Below are 22,006 nucleotides of genomic sequence, written 5' to 3' on the forward strand. Positions count from 1 at the left end.
CCGGAAGTGTTTCCTTGCTCTGTACCAGGATTTGTCTTTTGCAAAGACATGAGAAAAGAATGTGGCCCAAGATGAACCCACTGTTCCATTAGAATTAGTTGAAAGGAAAATAGAATGGCAGACTCCAAACAGAACCTGGCCCTCACTCAACTCCCCACACATGGTCTCTCACGTGGAGTTTGAAGAAAATTTTGTGTCCTTGGCCCTGGAGTTCACAGGACATGATGACACGCAACAAATCTTGCCCTTCTCCCATTTTCTCCTTTCTTCCTCAGCAACCCGAGAGATCTTGTGTGGATGTCCATCAAGGCTGTCACACAATATCTGCAAAACCTGATTTGAATAAACCACTCCTAAAACATCCGGAATGTTAAGTTTCAATTCTAGCTGGCATTGCCTTTATCGTCTGCAGCAATTTCAATGTTAGGTTTCGCCATCAGGGAGAACAGCAACAGGGGCGGAAAACCAAGAGGTTTGAGAAGTGCCGTTCTCTCCAGAGAGATCACATTTTCTGATTTCCCCCACCGCCCCTCGCTTTCACGTCCACAAAGGGTGGGACTAACTTAAATAGATTTTCATGCATTCAAATATTTTTAACAGGCCCCAGCTACCTGGCCCCTCCGTCACTAAATATTCAGACCTTGCCAACGTCACATCAGCAAAATTCATAACAGGTTGGGGCGGCATGGTCGCACAACGGTTAGCACTGCTGTCTCACAGTGCCAGGGACCCTGGTTTGATTCCCCACTTGGGTCACGGTTTGTGTGGAGTTTGCATATTCTCTCTGTGGGCTTACTCTGGTTTCCTCCGACAGTCCAAAGATGCGCGGGTTAAGTGGATTGGCTGTGTTAAATTGCCCCTTAGTGTCAGGGGGATGAGCCAGGGTAAGCGCATGAGGTTACGAGGATACGGCCTGCATGGGATTGTGGTCGGTGCACATTCGATGGGCTGAATGGCTTCCTTGTGCACAGCAGGATTCTGTGATTCTAAGGTTTGGCCAAATGAGAAACAGTTGAGGGGATCCCTCCGGGAATGCAGAGGTGTAAAAATAACACCCCACCCCCAGTCGGGGATGGACATGCCCAGACTCTGCCCTGGCAAGTTGGTACAGTACCAGTTTCAGGAGGGAACCCCATGGGGGCTGGTTCATTTAATTGTGGTGGGGTGGTGGTGGTAGTGGGGAGGGGAGGGGGCATAGAGGGTTGAACTGACAGAGGGGGGGAAGGGAGTGCTGGTGACGATTGTCAGGGGGTTGGGGGAAAACTCCATGGTGGCAGAGTTTTTTTGTTCCGAGCTGGCACCCTTTAAAGATGGTCCTCGATCTCTGGGAAGTGGGTCCTGCTGATTCTGAGGCCCCCACCCTGCCAGGCTGATGGCATAAACCCAGCCCACTCGTTGTTTCAGATTAGCGGTCTCCAAACTCCGATCCGGATGCGGCCCCCGGGCAGTAGTTTGGCGTCCCCTGTTTTAGATCAAGAGGCTCAAGATCTGGAGGGAAAACTGGTCTGCGGAGCTGGAGCGCTTCACCGCGGCCGTCAGTGTGAACCTGATACTTAGACAAATTTTGGAAAGATTTCCACAAGAAGGTAAACACCACAGAATTCTGCTGGAATCAGGGCGAACAATTAAAATTGATGAATATGGTCTGAAAAGCCAACTATACAAACCCAGAATTTGATATTCCAGTCACAATTTGCGCTCCCCCACTGACACAATGGAGCTCATTTTTAAAGCCTGGCTTAGCCCCAAGCTGGCTGTTCCCCCTGCTGGACAAGTTCAACTGAAATTAGTGTTCTGTCACCAGTGTTGCATTGTGATCAAATGTGCTCAATATTCTGAGAATAATGGCAATTGCCATTAAAATAAGCATGCCAAAGCCTGGCTGCCTCACAAATAGACAACAAGAATGTTGGGTAGCATAATAACTCTAGGAGGCATCTGTAAATGAACGGTGCTTTATAAAGTAAAGAAACACCACAAGCATGTGGTGAACACAAACAGGTCCCAATGGGGACAATACAATAATGGACCTACTCAGGGGCCTGCTTTATAAAGGGATCAGTATACGAGCTCCACTTGGCAAGGTAATTATCAATCATTAGGGAGCTTGTATTCTATGAGTCCGACAAGAAGGTTAATCAGGATTCCCCATGCAAGCTTCTAGGGGTTATCACAGATAGGGTAACACTAGGACTGGCCACAGACCTTGGGAATGGAAGAAATTCAAACATCTGCATGATTCGGACGTAATCGCTGGTTAAAATATTAGAGAAATCTTTTCACGTTTGTCCTTTGAGGAAATGTGTGGGAGACCACTGGATTTTAAAATCCTACTTTCTACATTTTGTTGTACTGTTCAGGTATTAGGCAGTTATGAACAGGAAAAATGTCCATTCTTGATTCTCAGGTTATGATCGGGCTAAAACAAAAGGATGCTGATGGTTTAATGAGAGGGTGGTGGAAACAACACAGTGGAGAATAAACACATCAGTGGAGACCTAAAGCAGTAGAGTGATGTTTCTTCCACTGTAATGAAGATTTATTTTCATTTTTTTCTTTAACAATACATGGTTTCATGTGAAATACAGTCTCACATTTCATTAAAAATATAAAATCACAGAACCTCTAAACCAAATTATTCAGATATAAAATGTATTGAGTGAAACAAAATCTCACATGATATAAAAAACACGAACCAACAAACAGTAAAGATATTTTTACATTTAAAACAAAACTCAACAGAGTGAAATTGTTCAACGAAGAATAAATTTTTCAGTTTGGATGATGGTGCAAGATAGGACTGAGAATCGGATGCAATTTGATTTGATTTATTATTGTCACATGTATTGGTATACAGTGAGAAGTATTGTTTCTTGCACGCTATACAAATAGAACATACCGATCATAGAGTACATAGGGGAAAAGGAAAGGAGAGGATGCAGAATGTAAGTTACAGTCATAGCAAGGGTGTAGCGGATTCTGAAGGCATAGCTAGAGTTACTTTTGTTTCTTTTTCCTGATGGAAGAAGGTAGAAGCGAGTATGTCGAGAGTGTGTGGGGTCCTTGATTATGCTGGCTGCTTTTCCAAGGCAGCGAAAAGTGTAGACAAAATCAATGGACGGGAGGCTGGTTCGCGTGATGGATTGGGCTTTGTTCATGACCTTTTGTAATTTCTTGTGGTCTTGGCCTGAGCAGTAGCCATACTAAGCTGTGATACATCTACAAAGGTTGCTTTCTATGGTGCATCTATAAAAATTGGTAAGAATCATAGCAGAAATGCTGAATTTACTTAACCTCTTGAAACACCTTGACCTTGTAAAGATGGATCTTATCAGTTACAGATTTACACAACAGTCAAGAGAACGTGGACATAAAATTATGAAAACAAAGATCTTGGAAGGGATAGACATTGATTGCAAATTGCTACTGGGATCTATTAATCCAAGAAACTAATTATTGCAAAGTGCAGTCTATTCTGTTAATTCTGTCCCTGGCATATGACAAGCCAGATGTAAAAACTGAAACTGCCGACAATACTCAACAGGTCTGGTAGCATCTATGGACGGAGCAACAGAATTAAGATTTCAGATCAATGCTTGTTTGTCAGAATGGGAGGGGCTGGATACTTTGTTCCTACAAGCCTCGAGTGAACAGTTAGGTGTTAATTGAGATCTGTGAGACACTCAAAGCTCCAGTTTTTGTTTGTTTATTTTGGATTCCACAACCATGATCCATGACCTCAGGACCATATTTAGCCCAAGGCTTCAATGAAAGTTGGCAAAAGGCAAGACTTAGAGAAGTATTTATGTGACTGTAGAAACTAAGCCAGTTATTTACTTATTTTTAATGTCATCCAGATGCTGTTTGCTGACAACCAATTCCTGATTTTCACACTAATTTTGTGGTGTGATCATGTTTACACTTTGGGCTATTTTTTATCAACTCAGCCTTCAAAGCCAGACTGAAACCGTTTTATCAGGGCACAGAACGTAGGAGAAGAAACAGGACATTAATTGGCCTCTTGAGCCTGCTCTGTTATTCAATAAGAACACATTTAACCTGACTGCCTCCCATAACACCTCCTCTGTCAATCAAAAATCTGCATAACTCAGACCTTTGAATATATTCAAAGGTCTATCCTTCACTGCATACTGGGGAAGATAATTCCAAGCATTAAAGTTTTTTAAATTTTACTTGTTAGTGTCATGAATAGGCTTACATTTAATACTATAATGAAGTTACAGTGGAAATCCCCTAGTCAGCAGACTCCGGCACCTGTTCAGGTACATTGAGGGAGAATTTAGCATGGCCAATGCACCTAACCAGCACATCTTTCAGACTGTGGGAGGAAACTGGAGCACCCAGAGGAAGCCCACACAGATATGGGGAGAGTATGCAGACTCTGCATAGACAGTGACCCAAGCTGGAAATCGAATCCAGGTCCCTGGTGCTTTGAGGCAGCAGTGCTAACGACTGTGCCACCCCATTCATTCCTCTTTGAGAGAAAAAAAAATTCTCCTCTCCAAATTAGACAGGAGACCCCTAATTTTGAAAATTTCCCCAACAATCTTATGTCTCAATAAAACCACTTCTCATCCTTTACAAACTCTAAGAATATAGGCCCAGCTTACCCGAACTTTTCTTATAAGACAAAGACCCTCAATGCAGGAATCATTTGTGAACATTCCCTGAAAAGTTTCCAAAGCAAATATATCCCCCTAAGTAAATTGGCAAACTTCTCTTAGTGTGGTCTATCCAATGCCATTAATGAGATGATGGGAGAGGTGGCGGATATAACACAGATATAGCTAGACTAGAATCATAGAATTCCTACAGTGCAGAAGTAGGCCTTTTGACTCATCGAGCCTGCACCAACTCTCTCTGACGGAGTACCTTATCCACAACCTTTCCCCCATCATATCTCTGTAGCCCCATACGTTTACAATGACTAATCTCCTTAACCTGCACAAGTTGTTGTGTATATAGTCATCAATTTCAGAAAGCATAGTGGAGGATATGCCCCTGTCTAGATCTTCAGGATGCAATGGAAATAGTCAAGAGCTTCATGGACAGCATGGTAACACAGTGGTTAGCACTGCTGCTTCACAGCTCCAGGGACCTAGGTTTGATCTCTGGCTTGGGTCACTGTCTGTGTATTGTTTGCACATTCTCTTCGTGTCTGCGTGGGTTTCCTGTGGGTGCATCGGTTTTGTCCCACAGTCCAAAAATGTCCAGGTTAGGTTGATTGGCCATACTGAAATTGTCCCTTAGTGACGTGAGATGCGTAGGTTAGAGGAATTAGCAGGTAAATATGTAGGGGTATGGGGGTAGAGTCTGGGTGAGATTGTGGTCAGTGCAGACTCGATGGGCCAAATGGCCTCTTTCTGCACTGTAGGGTTTCTATGATCTATGAACTAAGGGACAATTTAGCGTGAGACTTCCTAACCAAACTCATCTTTGGACTACCTTTCTTATTCCATCACGTTTGTAATAAAAGCCAACTTGCCTTCCTAATGCCTTCTATGTCTACGTCTATGTTCTATGTTAATTACTTACTGTACCTGCATGTTGACTTTTTGTGAATCATGTATAAGGACACCCAAGTCCCTCTATACAGCAGCTATCTCTATCCATTTAAATAATGTTCTACCTTTCAACTGTTCTTGGAAAGTGGGTAATTTCACTCACATTGTACTCCATCTGCTTTTTTTTGTCAACTCATTTAACCTATCTATATCTTTTGCAGTCTCCTTGTACCCTCCTTACAACTTCAATTCCCATCTACCTATCCCTTTTCAGCAAATTTGGCCACAGTACAGTCAGCTCCTTCATGCAAGTCATAAGTATTGGCTGTAAATAGTTGAGGTGCCAACACTGATTTCTCTGGTACTTCATCATGTACTTCGCTGTCATGAAAATATAAATAAATAGATATAAAAGTGTATTAATACCAGATAGTGGGACCACAGAAAGAAAAAAAGAAACAAGTACATTTTGGCCTCAAATAGCTATTGGTCAAGAAAATTTCAATTAAACACCACTAAGTTGTGGACAGCAGCCTAATGATTTGATTTATTATTGTCACATGTATTCACATACAATGAAAAGTATTGTTTCTTGCGTGCTATGCAGACAAAGCACACCGTTCATAGAGAAGAAAGGAGAGCATGCAGAGTGTAGTGTTACAGGACAGCTCGGGTGCAGAGAAAGAATAACTTGATATGCAAGAGGTACATTCAAAAATCCGATTGCTGTATCTTTTTCCTGACGGAAGAAGGTGGAAGAGAGAATGTCTGGAGTGGGGGGGGGGGTGGTGCTTTTGATGATGCTGGCTGCTTTTCCGAGGCAGCAGGAAATGTAGATGGAGTCAGTGGATGGGTGACTGGTTTGCGTGACCGACTCAGCTTCATTCACGGGCCTTTGTAGTTTCTTGCGGTCTTGGACAGAGCAGGAACCATACCAAGCTGTGATATAACCAGAAAGAATGCTGTCTGTGCTGGCATCTGTAAAAGTTAGCCTCCTGAGAAAGTAGAGGCGTTGATGGACTTTCTTAACTATAGTGTCAGCATGGAGGGATCAGAACAGGTTGCTGATGATCTGGACACCTAGAAACATGAAGCTCTTGACCATTTCCACTTCATCCCCCGTGATGTAGACAGGGGCATGTCCTCCACTACGCTTCCTGAAATGGATGACTGTATCCTTTGTTTTGCTGCAAGAGGGAGGACCTTCCATTTCTAGTTTTACTTCTCTCCCTTCTGAATTGACACACTGATGGTAGGTTGTGGGAGGAAGGGAAAAGTAGGTTTGATGGGGAGAGAGGGGGAATTGATCATGTGGGATGTGACGAGTCTTTGGCATGACACTAGACATCGAAAGAGCATGCTTACTCCTCTTGACTTTACATTGGGATGAGTTGGGTGGAATTTAGACGGCCCGTTCGCTGCGGGTGCAAATCCCGTTCTGGCCGCACCGCCTCTCTAGTAACAATGATGTCATTAAGACCCTCCAGTCCTACCACCTTTCCATCTCTAACACCCGGCAAATTATTCACGTCCTCCTCCGTGAAGACAGAAACAAAAAAGTATGAAGCTGGGCTAGCACTTAATATAAAAAAGGATAGCAAGAGTTTTTATAAGTATATAACAAGGAAGAGGCTGGCTAGGGTGAACGTTGGTCCCTTAGAGGATGAGAAGGGGTACTTAGTGGTAAGGGATGGGGATATGGCTGAGGTCTTGAATAACTTTTTTGTTTACTATTTATATAGATGATCTGGAGGAGGGAACCGAGTGTAGGGTGTCGAAATTTGCTGATGACACCAAGATTGGTGGAACGGCAAATTGTGCGGAGGGTGTGGAGAGTCTGCAGAAGGATCTAGATAGGCTGGGCGAATGGGCCAGGAAATGGCAAATGGAATTTAATGTTGGCAAGTGTGAGGTGGTCCACTTTGGTAGGAATAATGGTAGGAAGGATTATTACTTACGTGGAGAAAAACAGAGTGATTATATGAACCCACCCCCCGCAATTGTTTTGATATTGTGTAAGAAGATCTGGTGAGAAAACGTGGCTGGGTTTATGGAGAGAAACACACCACTTTTTCAGTCAGAACCTGTGCCACTTTATTTGGAAAATTCTGCCCGTTACATTTTTTTGCAAACATTGCTTGAGATGGAGCCCTCCAGCAGTCGGTTCAAGCTCCGGTGATCTAGACACAGTTAGACAGAATGCAACCAGACAGATGCTAGATGTGCACAGTTTTGTGAAAAGAGCCTAAAACACAAGTTAGCTCCTTTGCACATGCATCATTGTAAATAAAAAAATGAAGATGTTGGCCCTGATATTTCCAGGTTAGTGAAGCAGAAACAGTGGGGACAGAGACCCAGGAATGTTGGGAATGAAGGCCTCTTGAATAGACCAAGATGTCATCATAAATTTTTATCCAATCTCTCACTCTCAGCAGTTGACCAGATTGAAGGCTGCTGAGTGTATAAAGCCTGTTCGGCAAGGCACTAGCAAGGGAGTGCAGAAGATTGGTGGGGTGGGGGGGTGGAGAGCAGATTATAGGCTGGTAGGAGCTCAGAGTATAACAACGAAGAAATGAGAAGTTACAGGATCTGGGAGTCTGAACGATCGAGGGAATTGGCTGATTGCAGGGGGAATGGGGAACTTCAAAGATTATGATAAGATTCTATCATAATCTGCGCTCCCCCCACCCTCCTCTGCCCCCACCACCCCACCAATCTTCTGCAGTCCCTTGCTAGTGCCTTGTAGTACAGGTTTTATACACTCAGCAGCCTTCAAACTGGTCAACTGCTCAGTGAGAGATTGAATAAAAATTTATGATGACATCTTCCTATATTCAATAGGCCTTCACTCTCAACATTCCTGGGTGTCTGTCCCCTCTGATTCTGCCTCACTGACCTGGAAATATCAGGGTCAATGTCTTCATTTTTTATTTACAATGATGCATGTGCAAAGGAACTAACTTGTGTTTTAGGTGTGAGGCCCATCGCAACAGGTTTGATTCAACAATCCTGTACCTCCTGACCCACAAGACATGCTGGAAAAGTACTTACTTTCTGGACCTGGCATCTAATGGCTCTCCTCAGCTGCAACCTGTCCCCAGCCTTGAGGGACCCAGTCTGAATTCATAAAATCTGAGGTGTGCAATATTACAGTTATTAGCTTACCTGTTAGAAGCCAGTTCCTCATCCACAACTGGAACTAGGTGTGTTTGTAGCTGCTTGAGATTGGATTTCCTAAGTTTAATAGTTTAACCTTCCCAGCGCTGTTCCATCGATCCTCTGGGGGTTTAAATGATTCCCGTTGACAGATTCAGAATGTCACCTCAGGCCAATTAATATTCAGAAACTTTTATTTTCCTTCCTGAATCTGATTTCTTGGTGAAGATCATTAGCAACTTGAGGTATCAGCTGGAACATATGGATTGTGCAATACGGCTTTTATTAGAAATTGATGATGTACTTAATCTCTTCAGCCAGTGCTGCTCTAAGTTCTGTGATGGGAAAGACAGCAAGTACAGCTCATTAAACATTACGTTACAACGCAGTAAAACCTCAACCAACTTTGAGGAATAGCTTGCAGATCCCGATAAAGAATACAATTGGAGGAGAAAGGCTGCTGTCAGCATGAATTTCATATAACATCCCAGGCTCAGAGTGGAGGTCAGAAGGGACTCTGTTACCTTTACTAAAATTCTAATTGAAAATTGGTGCTGGATGATAAGTAGTGAGATAGATTATTCTATATCCAACCTCTTGCAAAATACACAGCCAGCTTTAAGCATTTGAACATTTGTGGGGGTGAATAATATTAATCCTAGAAGGAGGACATTCAGTCCATCGAAGCTGTACTGACAACAATCCCACCCAGACCCTATGCCCATAACCCCATGCATTTACCCTATCTAGTCCTCCTGACACGAAGGGGCAATTTAGTATGGCCAATCCGCCTAACCTGACTGTGGCTGGGCAGTTTGTTTGAAAGCCTTGAAGTCAAAAATCCTAAAGTGGGTGATATAGAGCCTGGACTGGATCCAGTGTTAAAAGTGGAATGGAAGCTTTGTTTAAAAGAGTAATTTGTAAAAACCTGGACTGGATTTCATAATGCAAACTGCCAAGGGAAAGCATTATGATGACAGAAGATTTTAAAGCATGTTTTGGGAGTGGGCTTTGGAAACTCTCGTGACAATCACCTAAAGTCACCTGGGGGAATTCTGAAGAAAAATCCATAGACACTAACTTGGGTTCAGAGTGAAGTGTGTATTTGACCATAGTGAATCTATGCGCTTAAAGAGACTTTGTGTCAATGTGGGCATTGTTGTTTAACAGGCACTTTTGTATTCATGTTAAGCTTAAAATCTGTGTGTATTTATGAAGCTGAGGGGGGAGTAAAGGAGTATTGCATCATAATCCAACTTCTCATGTTTGGTAAGTGTTTGTTTTTCTTGTTGCTAAAGCTAATTAGCGGTTCTGTGACTCTGTTCCACCATGTTTTATAAAAATAAGTAAAAGTTATGGTCTTTTGAGGCAGGGCTCCATTCTGGAATCTCCCTGTCCAGTTATAATATCAACTGGGATTGTAACAAACCTTTCTTTGACTCTTGCTTGTGAACCCAAAATGTGTCGGTTAGGGTAGATTGACCATGTGTGTCTCAAGATGTGTAGGTTTAGGGGGATTAGTGGGACAGGGTCTGGGTAAGATTCTGTCTGGGAGAGTCTTGCAGCCTCGATGGGCTGAATGGCCTCTATCTGCTCTGTAGGGAGTCTATGATTCAAAGCCAGTCTAATCCTTTAGCCGGTGACATTGCAATGCATGCAAAGTACACCATTATCCAAATGGAAAGTCAATCCAAGAAGAAGGAGATGATAATACGTCATTGTATTCAAGTTTGCTTTGCTCCAAGGTGGGATCTCTTTCAGTGCTTTTGCCATATTATGCTGTAAAAGGAAAAACAGAGGGGGCAGAAAATTGGGCACTGAAACAGTAAGCCTGTCTGGGATGTTTCTTTCCTCTTTCAGCCTTTCCTTGTGTAATATTTGCATCTATAGCAAACCCTGAATAGCTTTGTTGAACCATGACAACAGAAATTACAATGAAGCGTTCTTTTATATATATAAAAGCATCTCTTTTAACAACTTCAGAGACAGCAATTTAAACCATGGCAATTATTTTTTGTTCGTTTTTAGAATCATGAATATTGCTGAATGAGGTGTGGTGGAGGATTTGAATACAAATGTAAGCATTTAAGCAGTGAAGATTGCATGCTTAGTAACCTAATCATTCAAGGGATTTGAGTAGCACAGATGATAGACAATGGCCTTTCATTACAGGAATTTACATGTGAATCTAACGCAGACTGACGAGAAAAGTCTCCTTACTTTTTTTGCTCAAGTTCCCCTCAGAGGCTCATTTGCACTATGGCCCCAGCTCAGTTATAGATGCACTATCCGCATGACGTTGCCAGTCCAAAACTCCTGTAAATACTCAATTAAATTAACATAAAAATAACATCATTGACGATAATGGGCTTGGATGGTTTTAACCAAGATCCAAGTCGGGGATGAATTGTTTCTATAAAACGACTTTTAATTCACAACAATTGTCTCAGCAAGACCAAACAAACTTGGAGAAAGCTTGTGAAAATGAGAGGCGCCTTGTTTTCTTTTCATTGAAGGAGGTCACTGTATAGATAAAAGGTGGGTTGGTCTGACATACGGGAGGTGGATTGACCTGGAGAGTTGGCAAGCTCATCCACTAACAGTGTGTGCAGAGAGAATGGGAACACACAGAACCATGCTGCATTTTTAACTTATTGGTCTTCCAGTGCAAGGAGTTGTCACCGACCGAGTGTTGCAGGCTGGCACATTCAAGTGCGCAGAACTAAGAGCTGAGGGACACTAAAGCTCAGGGCAGCTGCTATCAAGTCGCAATGGGGAAGATTGCTGTCTAAGACAGCACGATGGCACAATGGTTAGCACTGCTGCCTCACAGCACTGGGAACGTGGGTTCGATTTCTGGCTGGGGTCACTATCTATGTGGAGTTTGCAGGACTCATGTCCTCCCATGGACATATGTGGGTTTTGTCTGGGTGCTCCTGTTTCCTCCCACAGCCCAAAGATATGTGGGCTAGGTGGATTGGCCCTGCTAAATTGTCCGTTTGTGTCAGGGGGACTAGCTAGGGTAAATACATGGGGCTGTGGGGAAAGGGCCTGGGTGAGATTATGATCAGTGCAGACTCGATGGGCCAAATGACCACCTTCTATACTGTGGCATTCAATGAAAACATTTCAACCACAGTGAGTCAAGAGGAGCAGAATCTCCTCAGGCCAAATGACTCACTGAATGCATCCAGTAAATATCACATGTAGTGAAGCAATTTGGGGTGCAACTTCTTCGATGTAGTCAGCCTTTAACATAACCTTGCAACATTTGTAAGGCCATTGTAAAATGTCTAAAACATTTCCTTTACTGTACTGAAGCATCTCAGAGTGTTACTTAGCGCATGTAAATAACCTGAATATTATTGCTTTTTGTGTTGGTCATTTTGGAATGATTGTAGTGTCCTGTAATGTAATGAATGAAGTATATTTTTTGAAAAAAAGTCTCGAAACATTTTTCAGATTCTGGAAGAGCTGAACAGTGTCAGTTTTAACATGCAGGTAATCTCAAGCAATATTATAGCCTCAACAAATGCAAAGGAATTCAGCTGTTTGGTGATGCACAACTTATGCCTTGCAGGTGATATTTAAGTCATTGGAATCAATCTGGATCTTATTTATCTTGAGGCAAACTTCATTTATTTGCAAATGGTGACTCAGCGAGAATTTTGCCTCTGGGATTATCAGTTTAAGATGTGGTTCAGTGAGCATAGATAAAAAGCCAAACATTCCAGTATCCTTTGCAGGGTGTTTGGGTGAACCTGACAAGGCCCTGTGATATTTGGCCATTTATGGCTACTTGCCATCACCGCGATTTTGCGACATGAGCGCAAAATCCCATAAGACTCGGATTGAGAATTGCACCAGCGATGCCTCATTTTCCGATTCTCCCTTCCCTTCCCCACTGAAGTAATGAGGCTCCCCTCTGGAAAGTCAGGAACCTGATTTCAATAAAGTTTTAATACAATTAGTGGGCTTCCCCACTATGTCATCTGACCACATTTGGAATGCTCCCTCTCGCCGGTGTGACATTACATTGGTGAAGTTTACAACTGCGTTTCAAAAATGGGAAAGGGCGAAGGTAGCCCACTGGGGGCCCACAGATAGAGTGGGGGAGAAGGATGTGCCCAGGCAGTATCAGGGAACAGTACCAGCGTGATCATCTGGGGAGCTGCATTGTTGGGGGAGGGTTCCCCTTACCAGTTGAGGCATTCCCCTTGTACATGATTGCACAATGTAATATTGAGGGCCCTCGCATCTGTGGGGAAGCTCTCCTATGTTGGTGAGGGGGGTGGGAACTCGATACCGAGTTTCCATGTTCATTGGGAGGGGATTCCTGTGTTTTATATCAGAGACTGGGGCGTCCATTAAAAATGATTCTGGGATTCCAGCTGCCAGCTTTTTCAAAACTCACCCCGCCACTGCCAGCGCGATGGTGTGGGTCACGCCTCCAGATTTTTTCTGCTGGATTATTTGGGCGGAATACCAGGCTCTGCAGTTTACAGTTGGTCTTCCTGCATCAGCCAGCACTCTGTGTGGAGATAAGAAAATTCCGCCCTATATATTCAGTGTGTGTAAAATCATGTTGGTGTATTGCATGATGTAAATCAAGATTGACAACATCCTCGAAATGTTTGAGTGTGTATGTTTTGTGACACAGAAGACTAGGCATATAAGCAGTGGTTACCGGGGGAAAAATAGCATATTGCCAATGACCAAAGTAAGTCACGCTGGTCACTTGAAAATTCATAAGCAATGAAAACTTGATACCAGATTGGCTCCAGCGTAACTGAAGCAAAAAGACTCTTAAAATGACACATTATAAAAGCCCACATGGACGAGGCTAGATCACCATAGCAACAAGACTGAGTGCAGACAGTCTGGAGGTTATTTTGAACAGTTGCTTTAGGTTGTGGAAGTGTCATTGAATTTTGGGTTACATTTTGTAGAAATGTGTTGTTAACAGGCCACTGTTCCAGGGGCCTGGTCCTGTTTATAAGGCTATGGACAGAATTGAGAATGGATAGAGATGTAGCTCCACGGTGGCACAGTGATTAACACCACTGCCTCACAGCACCAGAGACTGAATTCAATTCCAGCCTTGGGTGACTTTCTGTACAGAGTTTGCATTTCTCCCCATGTCTGCGTGGGTTTCTTTCGGGAGCTCTGGTTCTTTTCCTGCAGTCCAAACACGTGCAGGTTAGGCAGATTGGCTGCGCTAAATTACCCCTTAGTGTCCCAAGATGTGTAGTTTAGATGGATTAGCCAAGGCAAATGTGTGTGTTTCCAGGTATAGAGCTGGGGAGAGGGCCTCGGTAAGATACTCTGTCAGAGTTGGTGCAGACCTGATGGGCCAAATGGCCTCTTCTGCACTGTAGGAATTCTATGGTGCTATGATTCTACCATAAGTGCACCAACCACACCTTTTTCTGCATGGTGGCATGTCACCTGATAGCTTACTGACTGATCCTGACAGCTCGCAGCTTCATTCCTATGCTGCTTTGCGTGTAAAGCAAATGACCTGGCCACACATGAAAGCCATGCTACATGATAACTACATCCATCCGCATACTTCACAACAATTTTGAACCAGCCATGGAGTGTTATTCTAAGGAAGCGATTCGATTTCAAAATTATCAGTTAGAAATTCAGAAGGTATTGCAATGTTATGTTACTTTGAATTCGTACATAAACCCAAGATATTGTTTAAATGCCAATGTCAACTTCATAATGTATTATTAATGATGGTTTCTTTATAAGGCTCTGGTTGCTAAGAGAAGGCATTGTTTAAATTAAAAGTAAGATTAAAAAGTAAGATAAATGTCCTCAAGTTAAGGTGTTAAATTGGGGGAAAGCTGATGACAACAATATTAGGTTAGAACTGAAGAATGTAGATTGAGGGCAGATGTTTGAGGGCAAATCAACATCTGGGGTGTGGGAGGCTTTCAAGTGACTGGGATTCAGGTCTGTCACATTCCTGTAAGGATGAAGGACAACTATGGAAAGTTTTGGGAACCTTGGATAACGAGAGATATTTTGAGCCTGATTAAAGAGAAAAAGGAAGCATTTGTCAAAGTTGGAAGGCTGGGAATGCACGAAGCAAGTGTGGAATACAAGGAAAGTAAGAAGAAACTTAAGCAAGGAGTAAGGAGGGCTAAAAGGGATCACGAAAAAGCATTGGCCAGCAGGATTAAGGAAAATCCCAGGGCTTTTTATACTTATATAAAGAGCAAGAGGGTTGCCAGGGAGAGGGTTGGCCACTCACGGACAAAGGAGGGAATCTATGCATGGAACCAGAGGAAATGGTTGAGGTATTAAATGAGTACTTTGTGTCAGTATTCGCCAAAGAGAAGGACTTGGTGGACGATGAGTCTGGGAAAGGATGTGTAGATAGTTTGAGTCATGTTGAGATCAAAAAGGAGTAGGTATTGGGGTTCTTGAGAAATATTAAGATAGAACAAGTCCCCCAGGGCCTGATGGGATATACCCCAGAACACTGAGAAAAGCAAGGAGGCTATAGCTGGGGCTTGGAGAGAAATCTTTCTATCCTCACTGGATATAGGGGAGGTCATGATGTAGAGATGCTGACATTGGACTGGGATGAACACAGTAAGAAGTCTCATAACACCAGGTTAAAATCCAACAGGTTTATTTGATAGTAATCCCACAAATAAACCTGTTGGACTTGAACCTGGTGTTGTGAGACTTCTTACAGGGGAAGTTCCAGAGGATTGGAGAATAGTCAATGTTGTCCCTTTGTATAAGAAGAGTAGCAAGAAAAGTCCAGGAAATTACAGGCCGGTGAACTTTACATCAGTGGTAGGGAATTCTTCGAGACAGGATTTATTCCCACTTGGAAATAAGTGGACATATTAGTGAGAGGCAACATGGTTTCGTGAAGGGGAGGTCGTGTCTCACAAACATGATTGAGTTTTTTGAGGAAGTGACGAAGATGATTGATGAGAATAGGGCAGTGGATGTTGTCTTCATGGACTTCAGCAAGGCCTTTGACCAGCTCCCTCATGGCAGACTGCTGCAGAACGTGAAGTTACATGGGATCAGAGGTGAGCTGGCAAGGTGGATACAAAACTGGCTTGGTCAAAAAAGACAGAGGGTAGCAGTAGAAGGGCGTATTTCTGAATGGAGGGCTGTGATAAGTGGCGTTCCTCGGGGATCAGTGCTGGGAACTTTGCTGTTTGTAATACATATAAATAATTTGGAGGAAAATGTAATTGGCTTGATTAGTAAGTTTGCGGATGACACAAAGGTTGGTGGATTTGCGGATAGCGATGAGGACCATCAGAGGATACAGCAGGATATAGATCAGTTAGAGACTCAGGCAGAGAGACAGCAAGTGGAGTTTAATCAGGACAAATGTGGGGTAATGTATTTTGGAATGTCTAATACAGATGGGAAATGTACAGTAAATGGCAGAACCCTTAAGAGTATTGACAAGCAAAGGGATCTGGATATACAGGTGCACAGGTCACTGGAAGTGGCAATGCAGGTGGAGAAGGTAGTCAAGAAGGCATACAGCATGCTTGCCTTCATTGGCCAGGGCACTGAGTTTAAAAATTGACAAGTCATGTTGCAGCTTTATAGAACCTTTGTTGGGCCGCACTTGGAATATAGTGTTCAATTCTGGTCGCCACACTACCAGAAGGATGTGGAGGCTTTGGAGAGGGTACAGAAAAGATTTACCAGGATGTTGCTTAGTATGGAGGGCATTAGCTATGAGGAGAGGTTGGAGAAACTTGGCTTGTTCTCACTGGAATGATGGAGGTTGAGGGGCGACCTGACAGAAGTCTACAAGGTTATGAGAGGCGTGGACAGAGTGGATAGTCAGAAGCTTTTTCCCAGAGTGTAAGAGTCAATTATCAGGGGGCACAGGTTTTAAGTGCGAGGGGCAAGGTTTAAAGTAGATGTACAAGACTGATTTTTTACAGAGGGTGGTGGGTGCCTAGAAGTCATTGCTGGGGGAGATAGTGGAAGCAGATACAGTAGTGACTTTTAAGGGCCGCCTTGACAAATACGTGAATAGGATGGGAATAGAGGGATATGGTCCCTGGAAGGGTAGGGGGTTTTAATTAAGCCAAGCAGCATGGTCAGTGCAGACTTACAGAGCTGAAGAGCCTGTATCTGTGCTGTAATTTTCTTTGTTCGAAACTATTTGGAAAAGGGAAGTCAATTTCCTCAAATTCAAGTGTAAAATTGATGCACTTTTTTGTGCTCCTACATTAGAATAAGTAAGGAATACTTCACTTGAAATGTGAATTGTGAAAAGACTACCATAATATCATCAGCTGCTGTAATTGGTGTCATTTGCTTTTAAAAAAAACAATACCTTGTAATCATAGATTTAAAAAAATAAATTGGGTAATGTGAGCAAGATGACTTTGGACAAATTAGAAAATGAATGTGCATTCATTAAACATATTATACATTTTCAGAACATCCCAAAGGTCTTTACTTTTTCAAGTGTTGTTTGTAGGCAAGCTCGCTTCTTTTCATTCAGGTAACATCCTTGATTATTCAAGGATTTCCAAAACACATTTTCTGCCATGACTTTGCTATGTCGAAGGGCAACGAGGAAGAACCATTTAATTTGATTTGATTTATTATTGTCACATTAAAGTTTATTTATTAGTGTCACAAGTAGCATTAGCATTGTAATTAAGCCACCTTTAAAATCCCCTAGCTGCCACAATCTGGCACCTGTTTGGGGGCACTGAGGAAGAATTTAGCATGGCTAATGCACCTAACCAGCATGTCTTTCGGACTGTGGGAGCAAACCGGAGCACCCAGTGGAAACCACACAGACACTGGGGGAATGAGAAGACCCTGCACAGACAGTGACCCAAGCTGGGAAATGAGCTCGGGTCCCTGACACTGTGAGGTCACCGCACTGCCCATCTTGATTGCCATTGTGTTACTTTGGATACAAGGTGGTGCAGTGAACTGAGCAGGGGTGGCAGGTCAGACATCAACTTTTACAAGGGATTGACTATTGCAATGACATACATTGTGTACATCTGCTGTGTTCCACAATATATCAATTGCTGAAGAAGGCCTTTCAATCAGTGGCAACGGCTTACAATAATTTCTTAAAGTATTTGAGGATTTTGGCTTCCTTTGGTGTTTTTGTGTCATTGCACACATTCATCACTCTTTGTGTGAAGCGGAATTTCCCTATAAATTCTAAATGCACCTTTCTCCAGTTTGAAACTGTGTCCTTTGTTCTATTCCCACATTTTAATTTATAATATTCAATGTGAAACTTAATCGAAGATACATTGAAAGGACTCCATATAATAGGGCAGGGTATGGTTCAGTTGGATTGGCAATTCTCCTGCTTCATGGATGCTAACTGCTGTTAATTCTATAGTGCAGAAGGAGGCCATCTGACCCATCAAGCCTGCACCAAAAAAAACCCACACAGGTCCTATCTCTGTAACCCTTCATATTTACCCTCCTAACCCCTCTGGCATTAAGGGGCAATTTAGCATGGCCAATCAACGCAACCTGGACATCTTTGGACTGTGCGAGGAAACCAGAGCAACTGGAGCAAATCCATGCAGACATGGCAAAAAGTGCAAACTCCACACAGACAGTGACCCGAAGCCAGAATTTAACCTGGGTCCCTGGTGCTGTGAGGCAGCAGTGCTAAACTCTGTGCCACCGTGCCACCCCAAACTAAATGGTTGTTGTACTGATGATTCTTGCATTTACTCTGATAACAAATTTCATTATTTTATGTGGAAAAGAGAATTGGTATGGAGTATTTATAAGCAAATCCAACAGACCCTATTTTATGATTCTGCATGAAAACCCTGAAACCTGTGAATTCTGGTGTAGTTTGATTGTTGGACATTTATCTATAATGATAAAAGCAAAATACTGCAGCTGTTGGAAATCTGAAATAAAAATAGGAACTTCTGGAAATACTCTGGACTCGGCAGGATCTGTGGAGAAGGAAACAGGAATGTGGATCCTTGGCAAGGTGTGCAGAGTTGTAAGAACTGCCTGCTCTGTGAACCAAACTTCTAAAAATGACTGCCTTGACTTTGGATTTTCTGTCTGAAGCAGGGGAGAAGAGATGGGTGTGGTGCAGTGGGATGAAAACTTTGCACACTGTGCTTCAGTTATGCTTGAGTTATCATGGATAAAATAATGCAGATAGGAGGGGAATGAATTTAAACAGCATACAGTAAAAGCTGTACCAATAACATAGGCTTGATTCCCTGAGGTTAGAATTTTTTTGTCATTTGCTTCATTAGATTCTGAACATTGGGTAAACTGCTCTATTGTTGCCCCTGATGCTTTTGGAGTTCCTAATAGTTGTAGGTAACTTAGAGAAGGAACAAATTGAAACACCTCTGAGAATACAATAATGCATTAACATGGATAAGTAAGCATATTCGTCTCTTTTGTGACACGAAGGACTAACAGACACTGCAGTAGAAGCCCCTGCAAGTTATTTTGCAGTTACTTAATGCAAATACAAAGGGAAGATTTGTAAATCCTGAATCTAAGCCAAAATGGTTATATCAAAATTAATGGCGGTTTTGCCATGATTATGTTCAAAGTCAATTAAAAAAGAATGACTCATTCCACAATGTGTAAGCTTCTCTTAGGTCTAGTAACCTGCATGCATTAGTTAGATACAATCTTCTCTTGATTATTACGATCCCTCGAGAGACTGATAATTATTAAGAAGAGATATGAGTTTCCTAGTGACCAGATGAAAGAATCACACGACAAAATTCCACGTTTGAGGATTTTTACTGTGACAAACACGCTAAAAGCAGCAGAAACTAAACATTACTTAATAGGAAACTCATGCACTAAATGACAGAAAGGGTGTTCCATATGAACCTCGTAATATAATTGAAAACCACGGTCTGTGCATTATACAATACTCACCACTGAAGTATATTCACGTGTAAAATACAAAGACCCACCCAGCCTTGACAGGATCACACTGCCCCACCAGGATGAATCTTCCAATGTCCATTTTAAGTAACATCTCCTTTGCTCAACTCTCTGAACGTACTGAAAAGGATTCTTAATGGCATGGTACTGTTTGGTGATTTTTTTGGGCTTTAAGTCTTCATCATCCCTGTCTCCTCGAACAGGGGATCTGTCCTCACCAGCAGTCCACTTGGTGATTCACCCACTCACTGTTTGAAGTCCCATGCACTTGTCTCCATGAAGATCCTGCATCAGGTCCCATTCCCCTCTCCAAACTATTCCATAGAATTGAGAATTAAAGGAGACCTTGCCAGATATAACAGTCTCATGAAGTGTTTAAAAGAGGCAGAGTTTTATAAGTATAGAACAGGAGTAAAAGATAGAAATAGAGTGTATGTTCAACACAGCTTGCGAGAAGTTACCACACTCTGGCACCATCTTGGATCTTGGAAATTTAGCATGTCTGCTACAACTCTCACCAACTTTTACAAATGCACAGAGAAAGCATCCTTTCTGGTTGTATCACAGCTTGCTATGGCTCCTGTTCTGCCCAAGCCTGCAAGAAATTACAAAGGGTCATGTACAAAGCCCGGTCCATCATGTAAACCAGCCTCCCATCCATTGACTCTGTCTACATTTCTTGTTGCCAGCATAATCAAGAATCCCACGCACACCGGACATACTCTTTTCCACCTTCTTCCATCAGGGAAAAGATACAAAAGTCTGAGGTCACGTATCAACCACACCAAAGAACAATCTCTTTCCTGCTGCCATCAGACTTTGGGATGGACCGACCTGATATTAAGTTGACCTTTCTCTACATCCCAGCTATGACTGTAACAGTATATTCTGCTCTGTCTCCTTTGGAGTGACACAGTGGCCCAGTGTTAGCACTGCTGCCCAACAATGCCAGGGATCCAGGTTCAGTTCCTGGCTTGGATCACTGTCTGTGCGCAGTCTGCACACTCTCCTCATGTCTGCGTGGGTTTCCTCTGGGTGCTCCGATTCTATCCCACAGTCCAAAAGACATGCTGCTTAGGTGCGCTGGACACGCTAAATCCTCTCTGTGTACCCGAACAGGTGCTGGAGTATGGCGACTTAGGGATTTTCACAGTAACTTCATTGCAGTGTTAATGTAAGCCGACCAGTGATACTAATAAATACAGTTTAAATTTTGCCTTCTCAATGTATGGTATGCTTTGTCTGTATAGCGTGCAAGAAATAATACTTTTCACTGCATACGTGTGATAATAATAAATTGAATCAAATCGAGTCCAGTGATGATAATCTAACTTCCAGATAATTATGCTTGTTCCTGACGCCCAGTTTGATTGGTGGACATTGGATTTAGTCTCTCAATAATCTCTTCACGTGCTTTTTGACATACTTGAAGAATCTCAAATATTTACCTTGGTATGAAGGTTGGAATCCAAAAGTTCCAGACACACTTTGGGCCTTCTGTGCACGTGCCAATCAGGAAATAGCTGCACATGCACAGTTTGTATTCCTTAGGCCAAAGACTGGCCTTGTGCAGAGAAGAGAAAGAAAATGGCACAAAGCGGCAGGTCAGATACACTGGAAGGTTAAGCCATAGTAAGAATATGACTCAAGGAGCAGATCATGGGAGGGGAACAGGGATAAGATCCCAAACCAGGGATGGGGGGAGCAGAGAAAGGTCCTAAAAGATAGTCTCAAGTAAGTGAGGAAGATAAGAAACAGGCATTGGTTCCCTTTTTTCATGTTAAAGAAAGGAGCAAATTGATAAACTCCAAATTCAAGGAAGTGTTACAGGGTGTGGACTTTAATTAAAATGGAAACGAGAAGGAGCCCTAAAGATTCAAGAAGGTAGTCATAAATTCTACGTGGTGGCCCATAGGGAAAGGGACCTCATTCTGCTTGGCATGGCTGAAGATCTGAGATTGTGTATGAAAAGTGAAGCTTGTGAGTACTTGGAGATCCAGGAAGGCAAAATTGAAACCCTATCAAGTGGATTCATATTGAAGACTTCTAATGGGAGTGGCTTTTGAAGAGAATTTTCATGATGAAACCTTCAAATGTGGCACTTGGAAACCTTCAGAGGAAGATAATGTTTCAGTGAGATTGGCTGGCTCACAATGTGACAAATATCTGGGTGGTTTGCTGAGAAATCTGTGGGATCTGCGTTGGTCACATTTGTCATCCATTATGTCGTATGGTGTGTCCAACCACAGGTCACCTGTTAATTGTTATGTAGCTATATGTACCCTGATTGTTAGTGTATAAGTTAGATACCATAAATTATCCTTCTGAGCTTGTTTCATGAAGTTTGTCTTTGTTTGTTGGAAACTTGTGAAATCTAGTGGTTTTCTTCACTT

General features: G+C 42.7%; 1 protein-coding gene across 1 annotated transcript in view; it reads left to right on the top strand.

Annotated features, from left to right (window-relative positions):
* The first annotated feature begins 1,431 nt into the window (after window positions 1–1,431).
* csmd2 (CUB and Sushi multiple domains 2) overlaps window positions 1,432–22,006 on the top strand; it is a 1,720,603-nt gene continuing 1,700,028 nt past the window's right edge. The window contains exon 1 of the mRNA XM_080211135.1: window positions 1,432–1,534. Within this exon, the coding sequence (XP_080067261.1) occupies window positions 1,432–1,534 (103 nt within the window). The remainder of the gene's footprint in view (window positions 1,535–22,006) is intronic.

This window comes from Carcharhinus amblyrhynchos, chromosome 24 (assembly GCF_965287045.1).
Source record: "Carcharhinus amblyrhynchos chromosome 24, sCarAmb.v2.hapA, whole genome shotgun sequence".
In the NCBI taxonomy this organism is placed as follows: Eukaryota; Metazoa; Chordata; class Chondrichthyes; order Carcharhiniformes; family Carcharhinidae; genus Carcharhinus; species Carcharhinus amblyrhynchos.